The sequence below is a fragment of the Oryzias melastigma genome, linkage group LG13 (assembly GCF_002922805.2).
Source record: "Oryzias melastigma strain HK-1 linkage group LG13, ASM292280v2, whole genome shotgun sequence".
NCBI lineage: Eukaryota > Metazoa > Chordata > Actinopteri > Beloniformes > Adrianichthyidae > Oryzias > Oryzias melastigma.
Window position 1 is genome coordinate 8556583 of NC_050524.1, and position 27234 is coordinate 8583816.

General features: G+C 38.3%; 1 protein-coding gene across 3 annotated transcripts in view; it reads right to left on the reverse strand.

The window, feature by feature from the left end:
* LOC112149543 (TIAM Rac1 associated GEF 1) overlaps window positions 1–27234 on the reverse strand; it is a 58680-nt gene that overhangs the window by 27592 nt on the left and 3854 nt on the right. For 2 of the 3 annotated variants that reach the window (XM_024277304.2, XM_024277302.2), the window contains exons 2-7: window positions 8312–8397; window positions 6884–7790; window positions 5253–5709; window positions 4929–5101; window positions 2963–3187; window positions 1893–2078 (exon numbers count right to left, since the gene is read on the reverse strand). In XM_024277304.2, coding sequence (XP_024133072.1) covers window positions 1893–2078; window positions 2963–3187; window positions 4929–5101; window positions 5253–5709; window positions 6884–7780 — 1938 coding nt within the window. In that variant the 5' untranslated portion in view covers window positions 7781–7790; window positions 8312–8397. Of the gene's footprint in view, window positions 1–1892; window positions 2079–2962; window positions 3188–4928; window positions 5102–5252; window positions 5710–6883; window positions 7791–8311; window positions 8398–17942; window positions 18758–27234 lie in introns of those variants that run through there. The other variant, XM_024277303.2, reaches the window with a different exon arrangement.

A 27234-nucleotide genomic window follows, 5' to 3' on the forward strand; every position in this document is an offset into this window, starting at 1 on the left:
TGGGTCATCAGAGTTTTCCTCATCAGCCGCTTTGAACTTTATCTGGTGAAACTTTTCCCACTTTTTTATACAAATATACCCTAATAATTAATACAAAAACATCTAAATGTGTTTTTAAAACACTTAGTTTCAAGCTGTTGTAATTTTAATTTGTGCATGTGTAAATTGCATTTTTTTAAATGTTATATTTTTTGTACTTATGCACAATATGTATGGTATGATCTACAAATCAAGAATTACGAATGAACAAATCCAAAGTTACGCACAAATCGGGGTGATACTGTTTTCTCTCCGTACATCATCTCCTTTTTATCTCTTCTTCCTCCAGCACTTTGTTTGTTTGGCTGTTATCTCTGATGGTTTGCAGCCAGTGGATCTTCTTAGACAGGAATTAATAAAAGTCTGTGTTTTTTGTTGTTCTCTACATTACCGCTCCATACAGTCAGACACTGTAATGTATGTACTGTAATGTAATGCAGGTTTTTTTTGTTATGTTGGACATAAAACACATTTAAAATATTCTAGAAACATTTATGAACAGTCAAAGTTGAAGTAAAATGAATGTATGAATAATGTGTTTCAGAAGACCATTGCTATAATAGTCAATGCAACCATGAGGAAGCATAATCCAGTGCTTTTTAGTGCCAGGTCCAGAAACAGGCAGCTGTTTGTGTCAGGAAGGGGCATCTGACATAAAACTAGAGCCAAATCAAACGTGTGAATCACAAACAGAGACGATTGGTTGTGGAGACCTCTAAAGAGAGCAGTCAAAAGGAGAAAAAGAACATTACTATTTTTATAAACCTACTTTTTGAAATATATTTGAAGAAACAAATGAGTAGTGCAGGTCAAGTGGAACTCGCCGACTATTTTATCATGTTTTTCAAGGTTACAGGTGTTTGTTTTTTGATTTGCTTCTTGCAGGTTTTTACAAAACTGGCAAGCATCCTCTGAGCGTGACCAGGGCACTTCCAGCCCGGGGTCCTGTAAACATTTGGCAACACTTTCTGGACACAGTGGGATGCAGGTATTGATGAAAACGTAGAGGAGGCAGGTGGGGGTGAAGCTGTAGGTGGGCTGTTAGCAGTTGTCTCCTGTTTGACATTCAAAACTGCCAGCTTTCCCTCCCACCTGCTCTGCTGCACCGCACCGGTTCTGCTGAATGAGAGAGAACCCAGAACGATCTCCTAAAAAAATTTGATTAATGGTGTTGCTTTGCTGCTACTACTTAAATTGTGGAGCCTACTGTCTTGGTAGACTGTGACAGTCAATCTCCATAAAAGAAATGAAAAACATCAGATAAAAACTTAAACTTCTGCATGTTTGCACTGGGAGGACAGACTTTTAATCTGTGCCATGTGGTGGAATATACTCAAAGGATACACATTGAAAGTACTTGTTTGGACTCCAAATCCCAGTTGTTTCTGAATAACTAAGACCAGTGTATCTGGCACCAACAACCATCAAAGTCACTTAAATCGTCTTTCTTCTTGATTTTGATGCTTCGTTTGAGCTGCAGCAGATCGTCTTGACCATGTCTACATGCATAAATGTGATTGGCTGATTAGAAATTTGCCTTAACGAGCAGGTGTGGCTAATAAAGTGGCCAGTAAGTGTACAGTATATTACACATTTGATAATAAATAGATGTTGAATCTTAAATTTAGGTGGATAAATAAAAGGAAACAGGCTATAATAGGCTTTCTTCAGAGACCTAATTTCCTTAATGTCGCCCAACTGAAAACCTGCCGATAATAAGGAATTAGGGTAATCTGGATTTATAGTTTTCAAGTACAAACACAATCAGTCAGGTAACTTTAGGCAAAGGAAAACACGGCTGCCTGACTAAAATATTGAAAGCAAATTAATGAATATGAAAAACAAATATCTACCAATGCGTGGAAGGAGGAGACTGAGAATATCCCCAGCCGGCCCATCGCTAGCTTGGTGGGGCGAGAGGCGAAGGCCAGGAGGCGTTTGGGGTTGGGAAGTTCTCCTCCTTGCAAACTGGCCAGGTAGCACTTAAAGCGAAACAGATCCATGTGAAACTGCTCCAGGTTCTGCTCCCACAAGAAGATCTGCAGGGGGACAATCGATAAATACTTTATGAAGACCCTTGTTTGTCAACTGTGGATTAAAACGGGGTGTCTAATTTCTTCCCCAGAAACTCAGTTCGCCCTTCCTCAAAGAGCTGCCAATCGGCCTTCTCTTTTGTCCGACGCTTGAATGTTTACTGGGGCAGTAGAGCAGGACATTGTGATTATTTACTGGGTGACCCCCCCTCCTCCTTCCATCCCTCAGTCACGGTCCTGAACTGGTGTTTGGAAGAAGCAGCCATTGCAGTGCTGGAAGGCCAAGCAGCCCGGCAACAAACGCACAACACTACACATTCCACTTGCAGGAACAGCTTGGGAGCGGCTCAGCTCCCTCAGTTTTCTAAAGCGGAGTCTTAAATCCATTCAGTCCGGGACAATTCGAAACCTGACGCTGCCAAACACGCCAAAATGACCAAACAAAGCCCATCTGATCTCCTCTTAGGGAGAACAGACACATTAAGGACACTATAAACTTTGTAAAGGATTGAAAGAATAAATTTTGTCAGTATTCAATGCAAATAATGCATGAAAAAGTCCAAAGGATGAATATAATTAATAATTTATTATAAAATTGCTTTGTTAAAGTAAATAAAACTCATAATTTAAAAAGCTAAAGCAGTATTTGTTTTAATTTGTCTTAAAACTCCTGTCGCAATCTTTTGTTGAAGTTAAACTCACACACTACAGCACAAAATTTGGTAAATAAACATAGAAAAACATGAAATCAAATACAAACAAAATGTAATTTTCTTTAAAAAAAAAAAAGTTTCCATATTAAAAGTAACATTGAAAATAGATGAAATTATTTTCTATTTAAGTGTTAATTTACATGTCTTCTGTTAATCCCCGTTTGCCCTGAAACCTACCTGTTCGAGGATGGTCTTCCTCTTCTTGGTGTCGGTGACGGCTGACAGCTGCATTTCCCCCATCTTCTTCATCTTCTCGTCCATGTCGATCTTCTGCTCCAGCTTCTTGATCTCAGATCGCAGCAGCCGAACGGTGTCCTCTCTGTGGTGCTGGCGGGCGATGGCAGCGGCGCATGCTGAGTGGATGGCTGTGATCCAGTTTTCTAGCTCCGTTTGGCTGCTGGTCTGCAATCGGACCACATAAAGTTTACGAAGTAATACCAAAGGTTCTCCTCATAGGATAAAACATCAACAATCTTAGAAAATAGGTGGTGTTTATACCTAAAAAAAAAAAGACTTAAAAGTCGCACTTGGGGTTAAGCAACTCTATTTTATCTATGGATGTCCCGGTTCTAATCCAGTTACGAGTTTTGATTATAAGTATCTGCTAACAAAGAGTCCAAATCCACTTCACATTCTGATCATCTTTTGATCTATTCTTAAAAGCGTTCTCAGTGGCCTTCTAAATTAAGTTCTGCAGTTCTTGTAAAAAAATTGTAAAAAATCTGTAGTTTTTTTGAGGACATAGTTTCTGAAGAGCAGTAGTCTTCTGAATTGTGGGCGGGGCTAATAGTGCAGAGTAAGCCCGCCCCCATTTCCCGTGGATCTAGTCGTTGGCAAGTGGATGCATCGGTATGGAGCAGAATAGGAGGTTTGTAGCATGCTGACTGGAGCTACTAGCTTTTTCTAACTTTATTTTTTTTGGCCACGCCTGATTCACAGTGATTTGAAAAACTGAAATTTTTAGAAATGTATTTTTAAGCTTAATTATCTTCACATAAGTCCTCCATCATCAGAAAAACGCCTCAAGAACACGTTAATATCACCAAAAAAAAAAAATGATTTAATCAGAGTGAGCAAAATAAAGACATCCAAGTTGCCCTGTATTTTTATTTTATTGTTGATTCATCTGTTAACACTTGAACAGTTATGTGAAGTAGCTCGAACAATAAGGTAATAAGTGCAACTTAACTAGAAATAAATAGCCATCTATGATCTATGAACTAGTAAAAATAGTGAAAATTTAAAGGTATACTTGAATAACTACAAAATAACAGTTCAACTTAAAATACCCAACCAACAAATCAGGACATGAAAAAGCAACAGTGTCATAAAGTTAGGCCAGTGATGTGTTTTAGAACTCTTACTGAACTTTTCTGGCTTTAAACTATAAATGCAATGTGTTATTGCACTTGATTTTCGTAGATAGTGAAGCATCTCCACACAGCAGACGTGTTTTTGTGCTTTACATATACAATCTAATAGGGTGTTTATCTGTAATAATAAGATTGAATATACAGCGCTGATCCAAACAATGTGAATTTAATAAATATCTGATCCCTAAAAGGGATGCAACAATCGATTTTGATTAGGTTTGAAACCATTTAATTGGAGCTGATTTCCTGATCAGATTCCACTTATGGTGATTTTTGCTGTAATTTTTTTGTAAAAATATTTTAAAAAGTGTGAAGTTAGTTTAGTGATACGAGGTGAGAAAACTGGAAGAAACGCCTTTTTAGCCAACTTGTACTCTGGGATTTTTATAAATATATTTTTTACCTTTTTAAAACTTTTTATTGTAATTTTGAATTTTTTTTTTACATTTTATTTATGACTTTTTAAATATTGTTTTCAATGATTGTATCATGTCCTCCTGTTTTTTGTGTGAATTTTTATGTTTTGTATGATATCTACTGTATCTATTTAAGCATCTCTATTAAAAAAAACTTTAAGTTTATTGTCTCAAGCGCACCAAATCTTTGCTATATTGCTTTTGTTTTGTGAAACTGACCCTTAACCCCTTAATGCAAATATATGTCAAAACTCTTTAGCGGCAAAATATCCTTAATTTATCATCTAATGTACTCTGTGTTGCTGTAAATAAATTCAAGCATCAAAGGGTTAAATACCGGTCAGCATGACTTACCTGGAATAGAAACGCATCTCCCAAAGAGTTGCTGAGACAGAACACAAAGTCTTTTTTGGGATGCTCTGGCACGGCCTGGACAATGCTGTTCTCCACCCATATGGCATGCTTGGGAATACTGTTGTTGTCGATCCCGGAGCGGCCGTCAGTCTCGTAGAAGAAAAGGGTGCATCCTGGGAAACCAACATAAGCTTTTTGTTTAAAGAATAGACACTTGCTGGATTCTGTCCCAGGAGAAAAGCAGCACAAGATTTTCTCAAGCAACTGTACTCTGCTCTCTAGTGGCCAAGACAAAAAGGTGCAGCGTCCATGTGTGATTTTTACCTTTCAGGGAAACCCAGTAACTTTTCCACTTGCGTCTTGTGGCTGATTCCACTTTCTTGTTCTTCTTATGCACGAGGAAATTCTTGACCGCCAGTTTTCCGGCCTTCCGAACCATTCCCTGGATGACACTGAGCAACAGATCCGATTGGTAGGCGGAGGTCATCGTGCTCTGCTCGTCGCTCAGGGCGGAGCTTGCTTCCTCCATGCTCTCCGTCTGGCAGGAGCTCATTTCCAGCTCCTGGCGGAAGTTCTCATACACGCCCTGTGAGCGCTCGGTGGCGCCGCCGCCGCCGCTGCTGCCGCTGTCACTGCCAGCGAACATGTTCCTGCCGTGCATGGAGCACACGGAAAAGGAGGCCGACATGGTCTTGTAGCGCCTGGACTGATGCTCTGCCTCCACCATCACCCCGTCGATTCCACTGTCCTCAAACTCGCTGCCGTCTCCACCTGTGACATCCTGGATTGTGGCACAAGACAGGTGAGCTGACATGGAAACCATGTTGTCTTCATCCCTTAGAACAGTCACTAGTAACAACCATCTTGGCTGATCAGTATCTGCCAACAGAACTACATTAATCTAAGCAAACAAGTTGCAAAAATAACACCCTATTAATGTCTAAACAAGCCTGCAGGCTCTCCGATCCTGAGATTTTTGCCTAAAGCCTCCACTGCTGCATAATTGGAGGCCGCTCCACTCATGGCGCTGCAGGGTCCGCTTCCTCCTCCCCACATGGCCAGAGGCTCCTGGGAGATGAAGGGGGTTACACTGAGCTTGATATCTCCAATCTGTCACATGACCCAATCATGCGCTCCAGAGCCCCATTCAGAAAGGTTGATGGTGCCCCGTTGTGACAGGGCCAGAAACACACGTTTTACTGTTACATTCTTCCATGGGCCCTCCCCCTCATTATCATGACAAAGGTCCGGGGCATTTCTAACGGGGAGGAACTGGGAGCCCGTCTTCCTCGTCTCCTCTCCCATGTAAAACAATTGAGAAACTGTAGCTTTTCATTACTCATCTGTTTGAAAAAAAACTCAATAGATGTCTTCCTGGTGATGGCTCATAAATGTACAAGCTTTCCAAAAACTTTTGGAGGCTTTAAGCTCAGACTGTAAAAAGTGAAACATTGGATCAATTAACAAAAGTTCTATAATTTGTTACATTTAAAAATATTACTTTTTAATCAAATTACATTTCGAGTTAAGTAAACCATCAACTCAACAGTTTAATTTGATGAAAAAGAAAAAAAAATAATAAAGCAATTCATAGAACTTTTGTTAATTGGTCCATTGTTTCACTTTTTTCAGTGTACCTGTCAATCAAGGGACAAAACGTGTGTTCTATTTTCTTCAATTACACAACTTAAATACTGAATTTTCAGCTCTATAAGATGCAAAAAAAGCCTTAATGATCTTTTTATCTAAAGGACGGTAAGGATCACGACTTAAAAAAAAAAAAAAAGAAAAAAGTAGTGAGCTGATGTCCGAATTGCTTTTAAAATCCAGGGAACTAAATAGTCCTGTACTTTATAGTTTTTTTTATTAGTTAAGGACTAGGGTGGGAATTTGGACATAGCCCCCGGTGTATTCTAGAGAATACGTTGTATTCTTAAAGATGATTTGAGTGTTACCTGTATGGTCTTTGCTCTCCTGCCCTGCATACTGGCACAAGTTGTGGCTTCGTGGGTGCTCAGGCCCTCAGACAGACAATGGGAACGCCGGCAGGGAAGCGTGTAGGCACCGTAGGAGCTCCCGTCCTCTTCTGATGGGGACAGCATCTTATCGTCGTCGCTCTCTCTCACCGACCTGTTAGCGTCTTGCCACTTGGCGTAGCGGCCGTGGGGGTGCCTCCGAGTGGGGCCGGTGTTGGTATACAGCTCGTCCAGAGAGTTTGCCCTGTCTGTGGAGTCTGTAGGCTGGAGGTGGCCTTCACAGTCAGTCAAGTCTCCCTCGTTGGTCATGTCGATGATCTCCTCGGTGCTAGTCAAGTGATCCTGGCTGGCATCAGACAGGGAGAACTCCAGACTGTCGTCCCGCCACATGTCTGCTGATTTGGACCTCTTTTTAAAACTGACGGTCTCTTTGGAGCAGGTCTTCTGCAGGTACTTCACGTCAGCTGCGTACTCATCTTCATCCTGTTCCTCCTCTGCCGTGGGACCGGGTAGAGTTATATGCATTGTGTTCATGTGCACTGAAGGGTTAGCCAGATCATTGTGAAAGGACAGAGGCCTAAGGCTCATGGCCACACGGTCCACCCAAATCGGACTCCCAAAACTTGGAAGGATGTCAGTCTCATTAAAGGGTTCCAGGCCATTTTCAGCCAGGGACTGAGGGATGCTGGGGGTGCTGCTTGAGCGTGTGCTGGTCTCGGAGTTCCTGTGCTCTATCTTTCCCGATGACGCGTGGCGAGAGCGTCTAGGCTGTTTATTGGAGATGCGAAGGGATCTGGACATGTGCTTACGTGACAAATAGCCACGTCCGCTGCTGTAGAAGCCATGGTAGCCGTTTTGGCTCTCAACGTTTCCCATGATTTACAGCCTGAATGGAAAAAGACATCTGACTTTAGAAAAAAAAAGTGTTTGAAAACTTAATAAAAAATTGCCATGTAACTACCATTCTTATTTCCAAATTGTCACATATTGTTACATGGTTAAGGACCCCTCCACATCACTTTTTGAAGTTTTGGCGTGCTGACTGTTCCTATTAAATTAGGGTTCCGGTTGTTTTGTCGGACGTGGTACGACACGGACTGAACCTCGGGACGCGGTCAGCACAGGTGCCCTAACCCTAGCCCTAAACCGGTATACATCAGCCTCCAGTACTGATCCGCATACTGGGTTATGGTTAGGGTTAGGGTACCGGTGCAGTCCACATCCCAGTACCGGACCGTTACCGGTTTGTGGAGGTTTTGAGAGCCTTGATTTAATTGGCCAGCACGCCAAAAAATGACAAGTTGGGGACACCCAAAACGTCAATTTTTGACGCGGAGGGGTCCTTAGCCGTGAATCAAAATGTGACAACTTGAAATGTGAGTGTGTTGCATGTAAATGTCACCATACCTGGTTGATTGCAATGATTTTTCCAACATCTTGTCTCAGGACTTTAAAATCCCCCAAATCTCTGGCTGCTGGTGATCCACATAGATCTGGAAGACAAATATCAAGATTAATCAACACAACACATCATTGATGGCTACAAAATTCCAGGGATGTACCTAGAACATGCATGGATGATTTCTTAATCTTATGAGACTAATATTGACCACTCAATTTGGGGCGAGTTTGGGCCAATGATTTTTGCTGAGGGAGCAAAAAGCCCCCCGTAGCTCCGCCTCTGCAAAAATTCCATCCAAATGTATCTTGACCTGACTTAATGAGCTGCTCCTTGCTGTTCTACAAAGAAGAAACCACTTCCAGTCAAACAAACTTGATTAACTAAACTAAAAGTGACAGAGGAAGTGATCCACTAATCCCCTCCTGAAATGCACAGGCGCTGTGTGAAGCACAGGGTGTGTAATGAGAGTATGAGTGCAGTTAGAGGCTGAGTGAACGCCAGCTATTTAGAGTCGAGGTGAACAATCGTGTTGCATTACTGTCGCTCGTCTGGGCACTACTTCCTGCTGAGGGTTTAGAGGAGGAGTATGCACAAAACCTTAACCTGAAGGAGCATTCAGAATATGTCTACCTGCCTTACGGCTGGACAAGAATCATCCAATAAGGTCCTGATTTATGGGGTATAAGAATAACCAAGATCTAGCTGTTGTTTCCTTGGATGAGTGCACTCCCTTCATTTTAGGGATGAAGCCTTCAGGGGGTGCCATGTTTTTGTGTGTGTGAGTAGCTGATGCATATGAGTGTGAGTCCGGCCCTCTGCTGGTGCATGCACTCAAGCTTAAAGTGAAAAGAGTTATATAAATTGGAGCTGACCCTGTTTTTTTTTTTTTTTTTTTATACCTTGTAGCTTTCATTACCCTCTTCAGTCTTTTCATCCCCACTCAGTGGTTCTTCACAGCAAAGTGTTTGATGTTGTTGATGAGGTCCATTCATTTTTTATATAACCCAGCAGCTTATCACTCAATTCACTTTTACATTTTCTACCGAGCTTGGCTATGAAATAAATAAAGAAAATGTTGCAGGATAAAAACACACCAAAATAGTAGCTTACAAAACAGAAAATCCACTTAACGTATCTTACGCTACTTAAATGTGAGCTACAATTAATTTATTATACTTCCATTAAAAAAAACAAAAAAAAAAACAAAGATTGTACAGAGAAAAGGATAAATTATTTTATGAATGTCTGTAGATGCTAAAAACTGATTTCAAAAAGCTCTTAATTTGTGTTTTTCCTTTACCGTCAACATTTACATTTTTGCTTTTAAAATTAGGGAGTTTTACATCAAGGAAATGTTCATACCAACATTTAGATCCACTGCGATGAAAAGGCTGTTTTTAACATGTTCTTGTAGCATTTTTTTCTCATGATGGAGGACAATTATGAATGGAATTAAGCTTAAAATTGCATTTCTGATTATGTTTGTATTCAAATCCTTGTAAATCAGGAGCAGACAAAAAAGGCGATTTGAAAAAGAGCTTATTTGTGATGTAGAAAATATGCTGGGTGGACCGCAACTTCCTTTTTCTGCTCCATTCTGATGCATCCACTTGTAGACGACCTGTTGACCTGACATCTGGCTAAAAACTGTACGTCTGGATAGCTTCAATATTGCTCTCTAATACTGCTCGCTCAATATTGCACTGGTAATGTTAGTTTGGTGGTGTGAAGGGTTGAAAACTAGTGGGAGAGCGTGTAAACAAAAAGTTCTCAGAAGCAAATTACTAATGAATTCCTGCTGCCCTGCAGAAACTATGTCCTAGAAAAGGGCTTTTTTTTATTTTGGCTAAAAACAGCTTAATCATGTTTAAAAGACCACTAAGAACGCTTTTAAAATAGATCAAAAGATGATCAGAGAAGGACTTTCCCTCTGGATTATTGAATTTCACTTGGGATTATTAAACTCTGGTGATTTGATTTGATTGGAACACTTGAAAAAAATAAACTAAAACCGATGGAAATGTCAAGCAGTCGCAACAACCGTCTTAAGACAGGCAAAAAAACAGGTTCTCTCAAGAGTGGAAAAAAAAAAAGATCAGAGGGGGAAAAAAAAAAACAATAACAAGCCACTCCTCGGTACACCACATTTAGCCTCAAGCAATTTTCCAAACTTTTCATGATTCGTGCTTATTGTGGATAGAACTGGCCTAATTTCCCAACCTGGGATGAATAAAGTATTTCTATTCTATTCTATTCTATTTTTTTCCACTAATCAAAATTACATACATCATTATGGTCTACTTGATCGTTTTTGTGGTGTTTTTTGCAATTGCACTGTGAGTGAACCACACCAATGTTCGTTTGCAAGTTGACCAATACATACATTTTTGCTCCAAAGTTCACGTTTGATCTGCTGCCGTATTGAGAGGACTTGTGCACTGGTCCAACAAAAGAATTCATGTGAATTCACTCCTTTAAGTCAGTCTCTAAAAAAAGCCTCCAACAATTTTATTTTTGCAAAAAAGTTGAAAGAAGGAGGGAAGAACTCACTAAATGTAGAAAAAAAAGTTGCTATTTTGCCAAAAAAAAAACTGATGGGCACGACAGAAAATGACTATAAAAGAAATATTTAACTTTAAGACAGAAAATCCTAGTAAATGCTAAAAAAAAATAAAAAAAAGCCTGTTTCTTTTTTTTACACATTTTCTGCAGAGCAGCAGGAACTCCTTAGAAATTCACCTCTGAGTTGTGGCGCTTAAGGTAGCTCCACTAATTTCCCATCAGCCCTTTTTTTACACTCTTCCGTTAAACAGCTCACAACTCCAAGCTAACATTAGCGTAGCAATAAAAAACAGACAAACAAAAAAAAATAACAGCTAGCAATATTGGAGGAATCTAGCCGGGGATAATGATGACTTTACTGGATTTATTTGTCTGCAAGTCAATTTGTCAGAATTGTGGAGGAGAAGGCAGAGTTTGGCCCGCCCACAACAGTTACTACATCAGAAATGTTAGGTTTTTTTTCATGGTTCTCCTAATTTAACAGGATTTAAATACATAAATTCTCATAAAAACATTTTTTATCTCAAATAGTTTAATATATGTCCTCAATCATGAGAAAAATGCGACAAGGACATGCTAAAAATCACAATTTTCACTGGAATGGGTCTTAAATGACTAAATTTTTCAACATTCTTCAACTGGCATAGAGATTTCAGTGATTTACAGATTTTTTTTATGTCCCACAAGAAAGAAGGTATTTTGGTGTCTAAAATACCATTACTGCTTTTTCAAATTCACATACATTTCAATTATAGCTTTAATACCAGAAGTATTTTTATTACACGTTTCTAATCATTATTTGAACATGATAATAAGGAATTTAAAAAACAGATTAATTTTTTGCCAATAAAAACTAAGAAATATATTTTAAAGCTGAGTGTTTATGATTTTCTAAATGTGATGACAGAACATTACACAACTTTCAACAACTGCATGCATTGAGGACGTATTTTTTTACATGCCTGCTTCATGATACGGCTGAGCAAACTGAAGCAGAACAGAGCTATTGTCCAGCTCAGGGCTAGCTTACAGAATAAAATATAGCCGGTCCTTTAAATGTCAATCATTCCACCATTCTGGACTTGCTGTAGCGGTTTAACGGGGATCATTGCAGGCGGACTCTGCTCAGGCCAAATGGACTAAACTCCTGTTGGGGTATTGGTGATTAAAAAAAAAAAAAAAAAAACTCATTATTTTTCACTGAAGCAACAAAAATAGACAATCATCCACACAAATTGCACATTAAAATGTGTCGTTTCTGTTTACAAGATACTACTTAAAAATATATATATATATATTATAAAACCAGTTTTTGCATCATGAGCTTTGATGGTAATTATGGTAAAATTGCACACTAGTGCATAGAACCTAAAACTAATTTTAACATTACTATAGAGACCGATAAACACCATGTATTCTCTCCCATTCAACAACAAAACCCTTAATGTTTATAATCAGCGAGACGTGGCTTTAGTTTTGCATTCAGGCATGCGCGTCACATGAAGGAGAAGACAGATTTTGTCATCCCCGAACAACCCTTCAGGTATTTTTCAAGGTCTTTTTGTTATTAGAAAACACCCGATGCCACAAAATATACTTAAAAAATTCCTGTGCCTGCTGCAACAGGAAGACAGGACTCTCCACCTGCCTTCATCTTTTTACCCCAAGGGACGAGACGTCAGCTTGTTCCTGTGCGTCGAGAAAATCTCCTCCACAAAGCAAAGTTAGACCTTCCTAAAATGTCAAATAACTTCACCCACATTTTTAATAAAACATCTAAAACAATAATAATAAATTGACATTTATTGATCTCATCAAAACATAAATGTTAAATAGTATAGTCCAAGGAAGTACAAGGAAAAAAAAATGTTATTTTGGATTGTTGAGACACATTACTGTCATTACAACAGTTGTAGTGATAAAAGGAAAGAATGCAGCATGTTGACTGGTAACAAGCTGCAGCACAAACCCCTGTAATCTGAAGACTCTGAGCCCCGGAGGTAATAACACAGGTGGATGTATGGAGGAAGGGGGAGGTTGTCAGTGAATTCTTCACTCTAAACAGCTCATAGTTTCCTCATGTGGAAGTGGAAACACGAGCAACGTTCATTCTCTCAGTCACTGTCTGCTTTAAAAGCAGCTCTGGGGTTATTTTTGAGAAATTCAAAATACAGTTTAATATTTTTTTTGGGTAATTGTTAATGAAAAAAGTATTTACCTTGAATTTACTTATTTAAGTAAATTAACATTTTTCTTATAAAAGACTAAATGAGATTATCCTCAATCTACAACTCATTATCTCATAATAATTTGGGAATCTGAAGGAAATTCAGTGTTTGAAAGTCACAGTTGTAGGACAAAACACACAAAAACTGGCTGCATCTACATCGATCACCGTTTCGTTGTGAGAAAAAAAATATTACAAAGCTTCTCTCAAACTCTACAAAAGGGTGTGGCGTTCAACAACTTGGAACTCTGGTTTCCACAGTGGTTTGTAAATAATATTTTTCATAAGAAAGGATTAGTGACATAATTGGCTGTTAAGAAATTCACATTTAAAACACCAGTATGCATCTTTAAATGAATGCAGATCAAGATATTATTTCTTCTGAGTGATGTTTTATTATTCACATTGATAAAGTACTGAGTGATGATCGTATTTATACTGAAAATGTGAAAGCCTGTAGGATCAAACCACCTTATAAACCAAACAGATGCTTTTTTAAAAGTAAAATTCATCCGTTTTTCTAACCACAACTAAAGAGAAATGGCACAAATGACAAAACTGTCTCAAGATGTACTTGTAGGGAGAAATGGAAATGAAGTCTCATTGAGATCCAATTTGTTTTTATTGATCTGTAGATTTTAAGGTTGAATATCCTCTTTAAAAGTGTGGATTAAACGATGTGTTCATGTATTTTTAGCAATAAAACAGGAAATAAATAATATAAGTTAGGTCAATTTTGACTTTTTTGGCAATAGATTTTGCAGTTAATGATTTATTGAGTTTTTTTTAATGTTATACTTTGACAAAGACACTGTTTTCTAACTTTAATCGTCCAAAAGCACAGATTCAGTGCCGCTTGCATCCTTTTCCAAAAGGAAAAACTTTATTCCCAATTCCAACAAAGAGCCTCCCAGTAACCAAACAAACATTTCTGATTAAAAGCAGCTCTGCTTTTTTTTGTTTGTTTCAAAGCAGACACATTTATTGCTTTATCTTTTGCAACTTGGTGAGAAAAAAAGAGATGAATGTCTCTGTCACCCTTATTGGTTGTTGAGTTGACAAAGTACACTGTCAAGTGCTACAGCAATGTGCGGCCTGACTGACCTCTATCATGAAAGCTCAGGTGAACACCAGATACAGAGCACTTTTGTTGTGATGCACCTTTAGAAAAAAAAAACCTACAGTAGGGGTTGTAGAGAGTTCATTTTACTGTCATTGACCAACAAATCACGTGAACATGAATTAATTGTTACTTAAATTCATTAAATGTGGCTTTAGTTGGAAAGATTTTCAATGGGTAACAATTTATTTAACCAACAAATAAATAACTAAATCAAAACTTTGCAATATAACCTGCGGAGTACCCCAAGGGTGTGTCCTAGGACCAACGTCATTCAGTATATAAATGACACTCCATCCAATAGTTTTTGTTCTTTTGTGGAAATGAAAAGAAATAGAAAATTGATGCATATCCTCTGCTTTTGTCTTTTATAGTCATGCAGAGATACAAATCAATGTTCTGCTCGGAGAAAAATCCTATATTAGAGACCAGTGTTGTGTAGCAGCTGGCGTTGGTGACACTTGAAGCCCTGCTAGGGCATCACAGAGGTCACTCGGGGTGGGGTGCACAGCATATGTTGGGTCATACCTTAAAGGGATCGATCATTCAGCCAAAAATGAAGAACAAACTTAACTTGAAAGTGTAAAATTTGAATGCATAAAATTTGCAACTCACATCTTCCCATGCAAAAAACATCATTTTCCAGGCTTTATCATGGAAAAATTGTTCCATTTAGAAAATTTTGCAATAAAAATGCACTTGATCATAATGGTACACAATTTGCACAAGAATTGCTGAAATTATTTGTACAGAAACTGAAAACACTGCACTTTTATTTTTTACAGGACATGAGTCTCATGTGTGATTCTCCGGGTGTTCCACACAGGCAGACGTTTGATTCCAGGTCAGTAAGTAGTAAAGTCAAGCACGCCTTCAGTTTGAGTGTGTTTCTTTTTATATATCAACCGCAGCTATATGCTCCTCTCCAAATCAAATCTGGGTCAGCGTCGAGACAATTTTTTTGTCATTTTTATTCCAATATTCATGAGCAGGGAGTACACGCTTCAGGTTGTGATGCAAGTGGAAACCTCGCAAATGCTTCAACTTTTTTAAATCGGAGTTTCACATTAAAAAAAAATTAATCTGTTTTAATCATAACAACCTGCAGAAAACTTTATTGCAAACTCCTTAGGCAAAAAACAAGTTTTCATTTGGGCTTAATTTGATGTGTAATAGTAGTTTAAAAATTATATTTTTGAGCCAAAGATAACATATAATTTCTTAAGTGGACTTCAAGATATTTTATATTTATAATAAATTTAGTAAATTTCAAGCTATTTCATCAGTAATTGTTAGGTATTAATGCACGAAAAGATAACTTGTGTGTAAGTGACAATTTACCCATCATAAATGATGACTTCATCATTTATAATGGGCTTTGCCTGCCTTCTAATTTGGAATTTGAGTCTTAGTATCCCCTTTCATTGCAGCCAATTGCACTTCTTTAACGCACGTCAAAGTCATAAACCAGGAGTCTGCGACGCTTTAACACTGAAGAGCCATTTGGTCCAGAATCTTACGGCCACAAAGTCCTAAAAATAAACTTTATTTCCGTTTTCATGGCCATTAAATAATTCATTTATGAAAAGGCAGCTTTTAAATATTTACAATAGTGGAATTATGACAAAGAAAATGTTTCAATGGACTGAATAACAAATTTAACCTCTTGTACTTTTGACAGAAGCACCACAAGTTTCTTTCGAAATAAAATAAGATCCTCCTGCTGCAGTAGATTTAGTAGAATTTAAAAATACAAGAAAATCAAACATGAGATTTTTCAATCAATATGACCATAATGTTTCTTCTTTTGCTATCCATTATAAAACTTTGGTGTAAAATAATTTGTTTTAATATTAAGCATCATGCTAAAATCAGTGCTGTTTGGGGGCCCCTGGCCAATTATAGCACGGGGTCCACTGCAGTCGTTATAATAAACGTTTTTTTTTTTTTAATCCTTACTAACGGTAAAACTTTTGTTGAATTACTTCCTTACTAGTCCACTTTTACACAGCATCAATGTCAAGAATATAAAAGCATCGATAAGCATCTAAAAAAGTAGAAATTACATTTTTTTTGCTAAAGAAATAAAAAATATATTTAAAGAAATATAAAATGTGCTATTTTCTTACCCAATATTGTTCTAGTAGAAACAAATGGGGGGGTTCCATCATAATTTAACTGGTTAGATTTTACTAAATTAAGATGAAGAAATAATAGTTGCCGTGAAAATTATTTATATTAATTGTACAGGTTGGGGGCCTCAAAGTCTTGGGGGGCCCAGGGATTTGCCCACTTTTGCCTAATAGTTAGTCCGCCCCTGACTCAAATTGTGTAAAATAGGAAGCCACTCTGAAAGTAAATATAACCTTTTACTGTTTTGCTTTATTTGACACATGAAATATATAAACATAAATGAAAAAACCTAATTCGCTAAAAGAAATTAAACAAAACTGTAAATCCATTATTTAGATTAAAATTGTTAGTATTGTTCTTCAAAGCCAAAGAGGTATAACGGAGGATAAAACAGGGGCAGTTACAGACCCCAAATCTCAACCAATTAAGTAAATCTGTAAGTTTCAGAATTTTTTGTTTTAAAAAAAAAGTTTTAATCCATATTTTTGTTAGAGCATTTCAGTTTATTTACCATTGTCTAACCCCAAGTGGCTACTGTTGGTGATTTCCTCTTAAAAATTCTCTTAATTCAGAACTTTTCCTCAGTATAATAAGTCAACTCAAATGTTTCACTGCAGTGTATATTAATAGTCAGTTTATGTTGAACTTTAAGCAACCTTCTGCTCTTTTTCCATCCTCTAAAAGAATGAATCTGAAAGACCCCATGATCTGGACCAATGCTCGTGCCTTATAAATCCACAATATAGTCTTTGTTCCACTGCAGACTGATTTGTCATAAGCTGCACAGAACAATCCAAGTAGATTTTTCTCATTCTGTCAAAGCCAAAGCTGTTTTTAGAGTTTTATGCCGAGCTAAAACATATTTAAATGTCAAAGCGAGGCTCCCCCAGTCGTGGGGGGGCGGGCTGCAGAGACCCCTCAAAAGCAGAATGTGACCTCCTCTCCTGCTGAGCCTCCAACGATCGATACATTACCATAACTATGACACCAGATGACCACTCCTCGCCACTCTCCAAACCCTCCAGAGTCACAGTGGGGTTTTCAAACAGAAAGCTCTGATTTTAAAATGAACTCGGGCATCATTAAATTCTGCACCACCACCCCCTCCTCCTCAAACGCACTCCGGGAATTCTCCCCGACTTTGACCATCTCTCACATTTGCAATTCATCCCCTTCTTGTTCCCGGCATCACAAAGCAGCCGCCACCAGCGCGGCTTTGTCATTACAACAACTCAGACACAAGCTGTATTGTTCCCGTCTAGCAGTAAACGGAGGGAAGTGCTGATTCTACACTAGAGAGCTACAGGTAGAAAGTAGTGGAAAGCCAAAACTAAAATCGGGACATAATGATAAAAATTCACCTAAAATATATAAACTCTAAACAATAAAAGAGGACTAACTGCTCTAGTTAAATATTGACTGCTCAGACCGCACACTGACTGACCTTGCGTGCATGACACAAAGCGGTGATATTTAGCACCCTGTTGAAAAAGTGGGTGGTTTGGAGCTGAGGAGCCATTTGTCTCTCTTATCTTCTAAGTGCACGATTGCAAAAGAGGCCAAAAACACATGGCAGCAAATTGCAATGACTCACCTCTCTATGGGCAGACGAGGCTTCACTTTTTCTCCACAGATAAGAACAAATCCTCCAAAACATACAAAAAAAACAGGGGATTACAGATCCTCCTGCTGTAGAACTACTTTGAAGGAAGAGTGAGGAAGAAAGGCACTAGAGTGGAGGGGTCGAATCTTCCTAACCCCTAAACATCCCACCCCTTCACCCCCCAGCACACACACTCCAGCTGACTCCTTCTCACTCTTTTTCCTCCCTCCCTTCTCCTTTATTCTACAATTCCATCCCCCTAAACTACAAACCTATTGCCGGCAGGAATGTGTGTTCCCTCCCTCCCTTGTAATTGCCCCATTACTCCTCTGCAAGGAGCATGATATTTACACAAATGCCTTTTTCTTTGAGGGAACACTGTTGACGTCTCAAACTGTCAGACTTCTCTGTTCGGATTAGTAAACAAACTTATTTTCAGCTAAAACGGATTTGATGCCACTTTAAAAATCCAGGAGGTTTGGTTTTCACAGTCAGCACGCACTAAATTAAAAACAAAACAAAAAAAAGTGCAGCACTTGCTGTCTGTGCAGCAGATGTGATGTTGTGCTGTTATCACGGCAGCAGTGACAGCAGTGCTGGATTGGTTGGGAGGTAGCCGGGAAACTGCAGAGGACACAGGGGAGAAGTAAAGGGCAGGAGGGAACCGCGGCGCATGTTCAGCTGCAAGCCTGCACTGCAAACACCTTTGAATGCACAATTTTACACGCCACAAGGAAGCGCCAACCTTCTCAGCCGCTGAAGAAAGTCGAGGCACTTTGAAAAGTTACAGTAATGCTTTCTTCTGTATCTTAAACATCTTTGAAGAGCTGCTCTGATGAAAACCATGTTTTTGGCGTTTTTTTTAACAGGTTCTTGTGGCATTTTTCTGATTATTGGGTTGATTAATCCTAAAATAGCATTTCTGGGGATTTTTTGATCCAAATTGTTGTAAATCAGGAGTGTACAAAAAATGTAGTTTTAAAAATAAACAGCATATATATGATGTAGAAAATATGCTAAGTTCCTTTCTGATGCATCCATTTGTAAACAACTTGATCTTCATTTTCCTCGTCTGAACTGCCATCTGGCTCAAAACTGTACGGCTGGATAGGTCCAATATTGCCCGCCATTTTTGTTGCACTATTAATGTTAAGGTTAGGGTTGTGCGGGGCTGTAAGCTAGTGGGAGAGCGTGAAAATGGAGAATGCTCCAATAGATGAGGGGAAAGGGGGCGGTTTGCTCTGCACCAACGATCCTGCCCACAACTCAGAGATGGATTTCAAATAAACCAATGCTTCTCTGCAGAAACTATGTCCTAGAAAACGACTCAGATTTATTGATTTTGGCTAAAAATGGCATAATCATAATTAAAAAACAACTGAGAACGTGTTGAAAAAAACCACAAAAGATGATCAGAGTAGGTCTTTAGGATAAAAAACAAAAAACAAGATAACAAGACAGTCATCGTTATTGATCCCAAAGGGAAAATCATGACTGAGTTTCTTCTACAGCTTTTATTGTAAGTAAATAAAGTTTATTTATATAGCACTTTTCCCAGACAGTAGTCACAAAGTGCATCAAGATGCAAAAGAAAAGAGAAAGAGGTGTAAATACAAAAATTAATCAATAAATAAAATCTTTACTACAATTATTTTTTTTATTTATTATAGACAAAATTAAGTCTAATTCCACCCATAAAGCTTCCTTTTTTAAAAAAAAAAGCTACTTAACTGGAGAAACATTTTTTGTGCTTGTATGCAATAAAAAGTAAAATATTTGCTCGTTTATGCCACTGTGAGTCACAACTACATCTTTAAAATCAACTTTTTGAGCTTTTAAGTGTATTATAAAACAAACTTCTCATGAAAAACAACCCAAAAGGAGTATTTTGATCTATTCACGCATGTGTCGGCATTCCTCTAAAACTCTGCTCTCTGAGCACCAGCCCCTGCCAATCCACGAAATCGAGGGTCGTGGGTCCTCTCATTCATATGTAAACAAGTGAGAACAGCCCCGTCCAGGAAGAGTCTGCGCCCCCAGGCTAATACACACTTTCCCTACTAAGCTAGCTTTCATTTTATATTCAAAATATGGACATCCATCTTTGCAAAAGTTCAGATGTTGTTTGTTTTTGTGGGCGTAACACAGACATGTAGCTGAGGCCGGCTCTAGGATGATGTCACGAAATGGGCAGCACCCACATGGAGGGAGAGGCGGAGCCTCAGAAATCGACTCTTCCAGGTAGAAAATCGGCTCACAAAAATAACTCATATTTCATAAATGTGTTCTTTAGTGTGCCAAAGGTAATATATTATTATTATATTACATATATGGGTGTATTTTACTCTGAAAGGATTAAAAATAGCAGAATATAGGCCCTTTAAAGTGAGTGTCTTTTTTTAAACAAGTTATAATCCTTCATGCATAATAAACAAAACCAGCCAAGTGTGAGCTAATGCTGACTGTGTCATTCTATCACCACAACTATGTCAGAAATGCACGCTGCTAAAGTGTAACTCTGCAAAAAATAAAGCTGTCCCCATCCCTGTCATGCTGGTGAGCTCCTACACCACAACTATCTTCACTCCGTTCCGAATCGGAGTGATTTGGACATCTGATTCCATGACAGGACACTCGACAGCGCTCCAGCAATTTGGCAGGTGAGACTCCGGCAAACACTCCCAGGAATACTTAAGACTGCTGATGCAGTCCTGGTGTCACAGCGAACCCTGGTCACCGTCAATCACCATAAGCTGGAATAAAAATATTTCCTGACTAATCAAGAGAACGTACCTCCTGGAGGGATTTAAAAACAATACAAAATGAGAAAAAAGCTGTGGTTTATAAAAGATATTTTCAGTTTGGGGGTAAAAAGTAACCGTTTGTCATCAACAGTCTAATTTAAAAAGAATTGCTACCTCATGTTGAGTTCTGAACCAGTCTACAGACTTTCTGCACATACCGTTTGGGCTTAAAACGAGGAAACCAGCGGAATAAATTCTTGCTTCTTTGTTCCACAGTCAGGCTGTTGACACCACAAAATGTGATAAAAGTCAACCCTTTCTAAAAGCACAGAAGCCTTAATGTGTCTCTCTGGCTTAATGGCAGTGATGTCTCCCAGATAAGCTCGGATAAAGGTCAGTTCATTATTTCCAGCACCGTGTTTATTACGGTTATTCTGAATGGAGTAAAGGATGGGTCATTTTTACATTGTACGAACACAATAAGATGATAAACAAACTCATTCTGGGTCTACACAATGAAGTTCTGTGAGGTAACAAACTCCAGGGTATTTCAGAAAGGCTTGATAACAAATATAAACATCACAAGTCTAAAGACGGGCCAGATAGCGATCAATCTAGACTGTGTGGAAACCATGACAACGGAAACAACAATGACTAACATCACCAAACCACGTGCTTCAAAGCAGATTTATTTCTACAACCTTAAACTAGTTAACTGAAGAGCAATAATATTAATTTAAAAACAAAGATAAACCCAAAATGAATGATGACTTTACAGCCAAAGATGGCCATTTTTTTTAAATTTTGATTAAATATTCTCTTTAAAGAAAGAAACTACAACCCGATGAGTCAACCAGGTTACCGCTTTGTTGCTTGTTCGCCAAGTCAATCAGAAAATGTATTTAAAGTCCTGTTTCTGTAAAAACAGCTTTTCACTAATGTGCTTTAAAAAAAAACAGCAATATTTTCTTTGCAGTTTAAGTTTAATTCGTAGAGCTGCCAACATGGTGGTATGCAAACACACAAAACAAAAAAAACATTAAAATTTAATTTATCAATCTGTCACTCACTCTTGTGCCATTTTAATGAAACAAGCATTTATCCAAATGTTTTAATTTCTAACACCGTTAGAACTTGGACGTCTTCTCTTTCACACCTCAATAACAAACAGCACCAGCCTTCATGAGAGAAAGAGATTGTAGCGAAGGGCTGTAACGCGTGATGGATATCTGAAGAGAAAAACACTGCAAGTGTTACACAAGACATGAAAGCGGAATCTCAACGTGGATAGAGATCATTAGCAGAGGATCTAGAGGTCTCCAGCAGAGCTGACTCTCATGAGTCGACATCAAAGGAAGCCGTACAGCGAGGGGAAGCAATTTACAGTCCAGAAAATGCAGGGATTTATTTGTTGAGGGTGAACTTACTGTAAAAGCAGCCCTCCAAAATTAGTAAAACTAGATGGTATAGTCATAAAGTATGCAATACCTACGAGCAACGTGAGTGGCTTAAAGAGCCGCTCATTAAAATTATGTTTTTGCTTCTTTTAATGTGTTTTTGTACCATTTTTCTCATGATGGAGGACATAAATAAAGAAAATTGAGCTAAAAATGTCATTTCTGAGTATTTTTCTTATATTAGGGAGGCTACAAGGCTAGCTAGGATATAAGCTAGCATGGAAACACAGCTCAATTATAGGTGATGGGAAAAAAATTGAAATCATAATTGATGTGAAAAACTTAGTTTTGTCTCATCTTTTTCTGGCTTTACTTTTTGTAAATTGTGTATTCCAGGACTTTAATATTGTTTAAAAGTAGATTGCGGGCAGCTAAGACGAATACCACCGTAAAGAGGAAAATGGAAACGCTAGCTTGGTGCTATATTGGTGCTTTCTAATGTCGTCATCACTTTCTGTCAATCAACCGGTGGCAATAGTGGCTCCGCCCCGTTCTATTTTTCCATGGACCTACAACAGATGAGGGCTCTCAAGAGGTATGAGTCGGAACTGTAGTAATTTTCAAAAAAATAGCTTCTATTTTAGTAAAATGCTAACGTTTTTGCAGTTTGCTTTCTACTGGGATTTTTATGCTACTTTAAAATTTAGCTTCTATGTTAGCAACATGCTAACAATTTGACTAAGTTAGTTTACTGAGGAATTTTGGGTTAATTTGGTGTTCAGCTAGTAATTGAGCAACGAGCTAACTTTTTCTTTTTTATGCTAATTTGGCCTCTAATGAGTTTTTTAAATGCTAATTTGGAGTTTAGCTAATATATGCTAACAATTTTGGCTAATTTGTTATCTACTGGGGTTTGTAGGCTAATTTAGAGCTTAGCTATTAATTGAGCAATAAGCTAGGTTTGTCTGTAATTTGGCCTCTACTAGAGGTAAAAATAAAAAATAAAAACAAAAATCCCAATTTGAGACGGGATAGCTTCCTTTTACATTTTTGCTTTTGTTTGTACCAAGAATACTTCACCTAATTCACATTTATTAAAAAAATAATAATAAAATAAGAAGGTCATGAAGGCAAATCGAAATTTCTTAAAGGCTAAACTAAGTCCATGCAGCTCATTTAGGTTTTGATCAATATATAATGGGCCCAAATGGCTCTTTTACTGTTAAAGGTTGCCGACCCCTGGTTTAATGGGTCCATTTTACAAAATACTGGATCAAACCGGATCCTACCATATCGCACAGCTCAGTGGAAACGAGGCTATACATGCCCAAACTTATAAACACTACATCAGGGGTGGGCAAACTACAGCCCAGGGGCCATGGTCCATCAGACTAATCTGGACCACTAAACTGGAATACATTTTGATGATAATCCTAATTATTGTTTTATTGTCTCCCCATAGATGTGCACTACAAATACATTGATCTTTGTTTAGATGCTGAAAATGTGAAGGTTTGTTGTTTTATTATATTAATGTGTATTTTCGTAGTCTGACAGTCATTTTTCTGGTCATTCCAAACCCATTATGAACGCGGCGCTTCGATGATTTGGGTTTTTTTCCTGACATCAACTCATTTGGCACCAAAATAAGTACAAAAGTCGCAGCTTTTTGGTTTTACAATATAAATATTTAATTTCAATCACAATGAAAGCATGTTTTTGTCTAGAGAGCATGTTATTTCTTCATCTTATGAAGTGGATTACCAAAACACCCCACTCATCTGCTCCTGGTACGACTCTTCCGTCATTATTTTGGACCATTTGTGGCCCACAATTTCAAAGGTTTGCCCACTTCGGGGTTACAGGTTATGAGTTGACATTTTTACTACAAATATTTCATTATAAAGCTTGTGTATTAAGCTTTAGTTTATTGGTAGACCTGTTGAATTCTTATTTTCCAATTTATTTAAAATACACAAAAGCATCCCTGTTTTATGATTTCCTTTCTGGAACTCTTTCCATCCCGAGTCAATCCAAAGGAATAAAAAAAAAGAGGGGTGGAATAAGACATTTTGGTTTGATTGATGATGTGGTGGAGTCAGCCCACCTTTCTTTTACCCACAGTGACTCACAGCCTCTGCAGTTTTTTTGCACTTAGTATCCATTATTCATCCAAAAATCCCAGACTCAACCGGCCACGTGAGGCTGATGACCCTCACCATGTGCATTTTTGACAGTTGGCCTTTTGCTTCTGCGCGTGGTTTAAAAATAGGTGGAAGAGCGCTTCAGTGACTCCTCGTTTGTCATGTTTTTTTCCCCCCAACCCCAAGACAATTTTACCTGAAAGCTGTCCACCGGTGAATCTGCAAACACAAACTGTCGTTTTGGAAAAAGCGACTAAATCAAACTTTTTCAGGGATTTTTTCATGGGAGGATTTTGGTTTTCTAAGGTACATTTTCCCTGTTGAGTTTGGGTGGAATGTTAATTTAGCTTGCAATAATTCATGAGAAGACGTGTCTTCATTATGCTCAAAGTGAAGCTGGAGAATCATACAAATAGATTCAGCAGGAACACAATCTTGATGTTAGAGGGCGAAAAACACTTTGGGTTGGGTCTTTGCTTTCAGAAGACGGTTAAAAAACAACCAGTTTCTTTCACATGAAACGAAGCACGCCTTAGTCACACTAATGTGCAGCACTGCTTGAGGCGTTGCCCTCTGGAAAGCATCTGGAAACAAATCTCAGCATGCTTTTTATCAGATTATGCTGACTGTCAGCACTAAATTAATTCTCTTTTTAAAACCTCAAACAAATTCGGAAATATGTGGCAACTTCTGGCCTTTCTGCAATCAGATTTCCATAAAACATGATGCAAGTGTCCTTTTAAAACTTGTGATTCCATAAAAGAGCGGGATTTATTGTTGAAAAGAATACCGCATTCTAGTGCGCGCTTAAATGTGACTTTTTTTTCTTTTATTCCTGTTCGAAGATGGCGAGATCAAAGTACATCAAAATGCCTCCCACTAATGGAGACAGATGTCCCGTCAGGAGGAGCGGAAGAAGGAGAGCCCCTGTCTGAAACGTAATGCATCATGGCTGTGAAGCGAAGCGCAAAGGATGCTCATCAATTCACCCAAAAACCAAGACTTGACTTGCAGCCATTGTTAAGACTTTCTGGGGGAAAATATATATATTTAACCAATTAGATTATTTAATGGAGCTCATTATTAACAATATATCTGCACAAACACAATATATGTGCATAATGTGGATGGATTTGTAAAGAGTTTTAAAGCTGATTAGACATCTAGAAGTCAAATTAGACACAAAAAAGGGAAAAATAAAATTTTATTGATTGTTTTCACAAGTAGATAACACTTTAAAATACAACTTTGATCAATTTCTGAAAGCATTTCCAGTGGTCTTTTAAGTATGATTTCCATGTCATTTTTAGCCAAAAAAAAAATTAAAAAAAAATTTTTTTTTGGACAGTCTCTGCAGAGCAGCAGTAGTTCAATCAAAATTTGCCTCTCAGTTGTGGGCGGGAATGTTGGTAGAAAGAAAGCCCGCCTACTTTCCCATCACACATAACAAAAGTTGCGTATCAAGTTAGTTACATAGTTTTTTAAATCCCGAATACAGGGGCCCGTTTCAAGAAGCAGGTTCAACAAATTTAGAGTTCGAACCTGAACTTAGAGTCACTGGACTCTAAATTCTCAAACTCAGGGTTTTCGGTTCCAGAACAGCTGAAAATGTTTGAATCAATCAACTTGAAGTTGTCAGAACCAGAATCAGGTGTGAGCGTCGAGACCATAAAAAGCCCTGATCAATGGAGCAAAGACAGCATGATTCACCATGGCAACGGGGAAAAACATCTGAGTTTACTACTTCCGGTGGCGGAAATTGATAAGTTCCTGCAAGCATATGCAGACTATAGAGAACATTTACATCAAGAAAAGCAACACAGCTGCAGCGGTAGAACAGAGAGAAAATATCTGCAGTTATTTGAATCATTCCAAATAATGAATAAATAATGTCAGGAAGGTTATTTTGTCTCTTGTTGAGTAAGGAATGGTTTTTGATCTGTTACTAATTTAATCAGTAATCTCCGTAATCGTATGAATGACCAGTTTTGGTAACCCCCCCCCCACACACACACACGGATATCACAGCACGCTAAAACAGAAACTGTAGCTGCATATGTCAAAAAAGCATTTATTTAATTTTAATTCTCAAGACTTAAAAAATATTCGCCGAATTCTTTTTTTTAAGCGTAAAAACAATTTCCGTAGCCGAGAATCGAACTTGCAAACTCCGCAGTGGGAAGCACTATTGCTGACAACTGAGCTAATGTTTGACGCAAGCCATGGATGGTAGATGGGTTGAGATGGTTTCTCGGTGTTTGACATTCCATAATTTCAATTGTTTTGGGTCTAAGATAAGGAAAATAAAACTGTATTTTTTAATAGCGAGTCCCTGGAAAAACTCACTATTTATAATATCGCTGAAATAAAAATGAATCAGGAAACTGCAGTCAGTCGACTCGTGTCCTCCAAATCCTCTACCGACGTAAATAACATTTCCTCTGGATTAATCAGCCTCCTCTCTACATGATCCTCTATGAATGAACATGTCATTTTGGTTTCTGAGTGGTGAAAACGTGACGTCTCTAATGTGAATGTTCTCTAAATGTTCATGAGGAACTCATATTTGAACATCTTTCACTTTAAAAAGGGGCGGAGACCACAGAGAACTCTAAGTTTCCTGAAGAAAACCTGCTACCGACCAGGTTTCGTTCACAGACTCAGTTACCATAGTGATTGATTCTGAGTTCAGCTTAACCTGCTTCTTGGAACGGGCTTGGTTTCGCCCACTTTCCCGGGTTTGAGTTATCCCTCTTTCTGGAACCGAAAACTCAGAGTTTTGCCGAATTTGGAGTTCACGAACTCAGAGTTCCAACAAAACCTGCTTCTTGAAACGGGCCCTGGTCTCCCCAAACAAAATATTGCGATACATCGCCGAATCGACTTTTTCCTACACCCCCATCAGGGAGAATTGGGATAGAACTGAGTTCATGGGAGCTGTCCAGCTGCCCAGTTTTGAGCCAGATGTCAACTCAAACGAGCAAAACAAAGACCTACA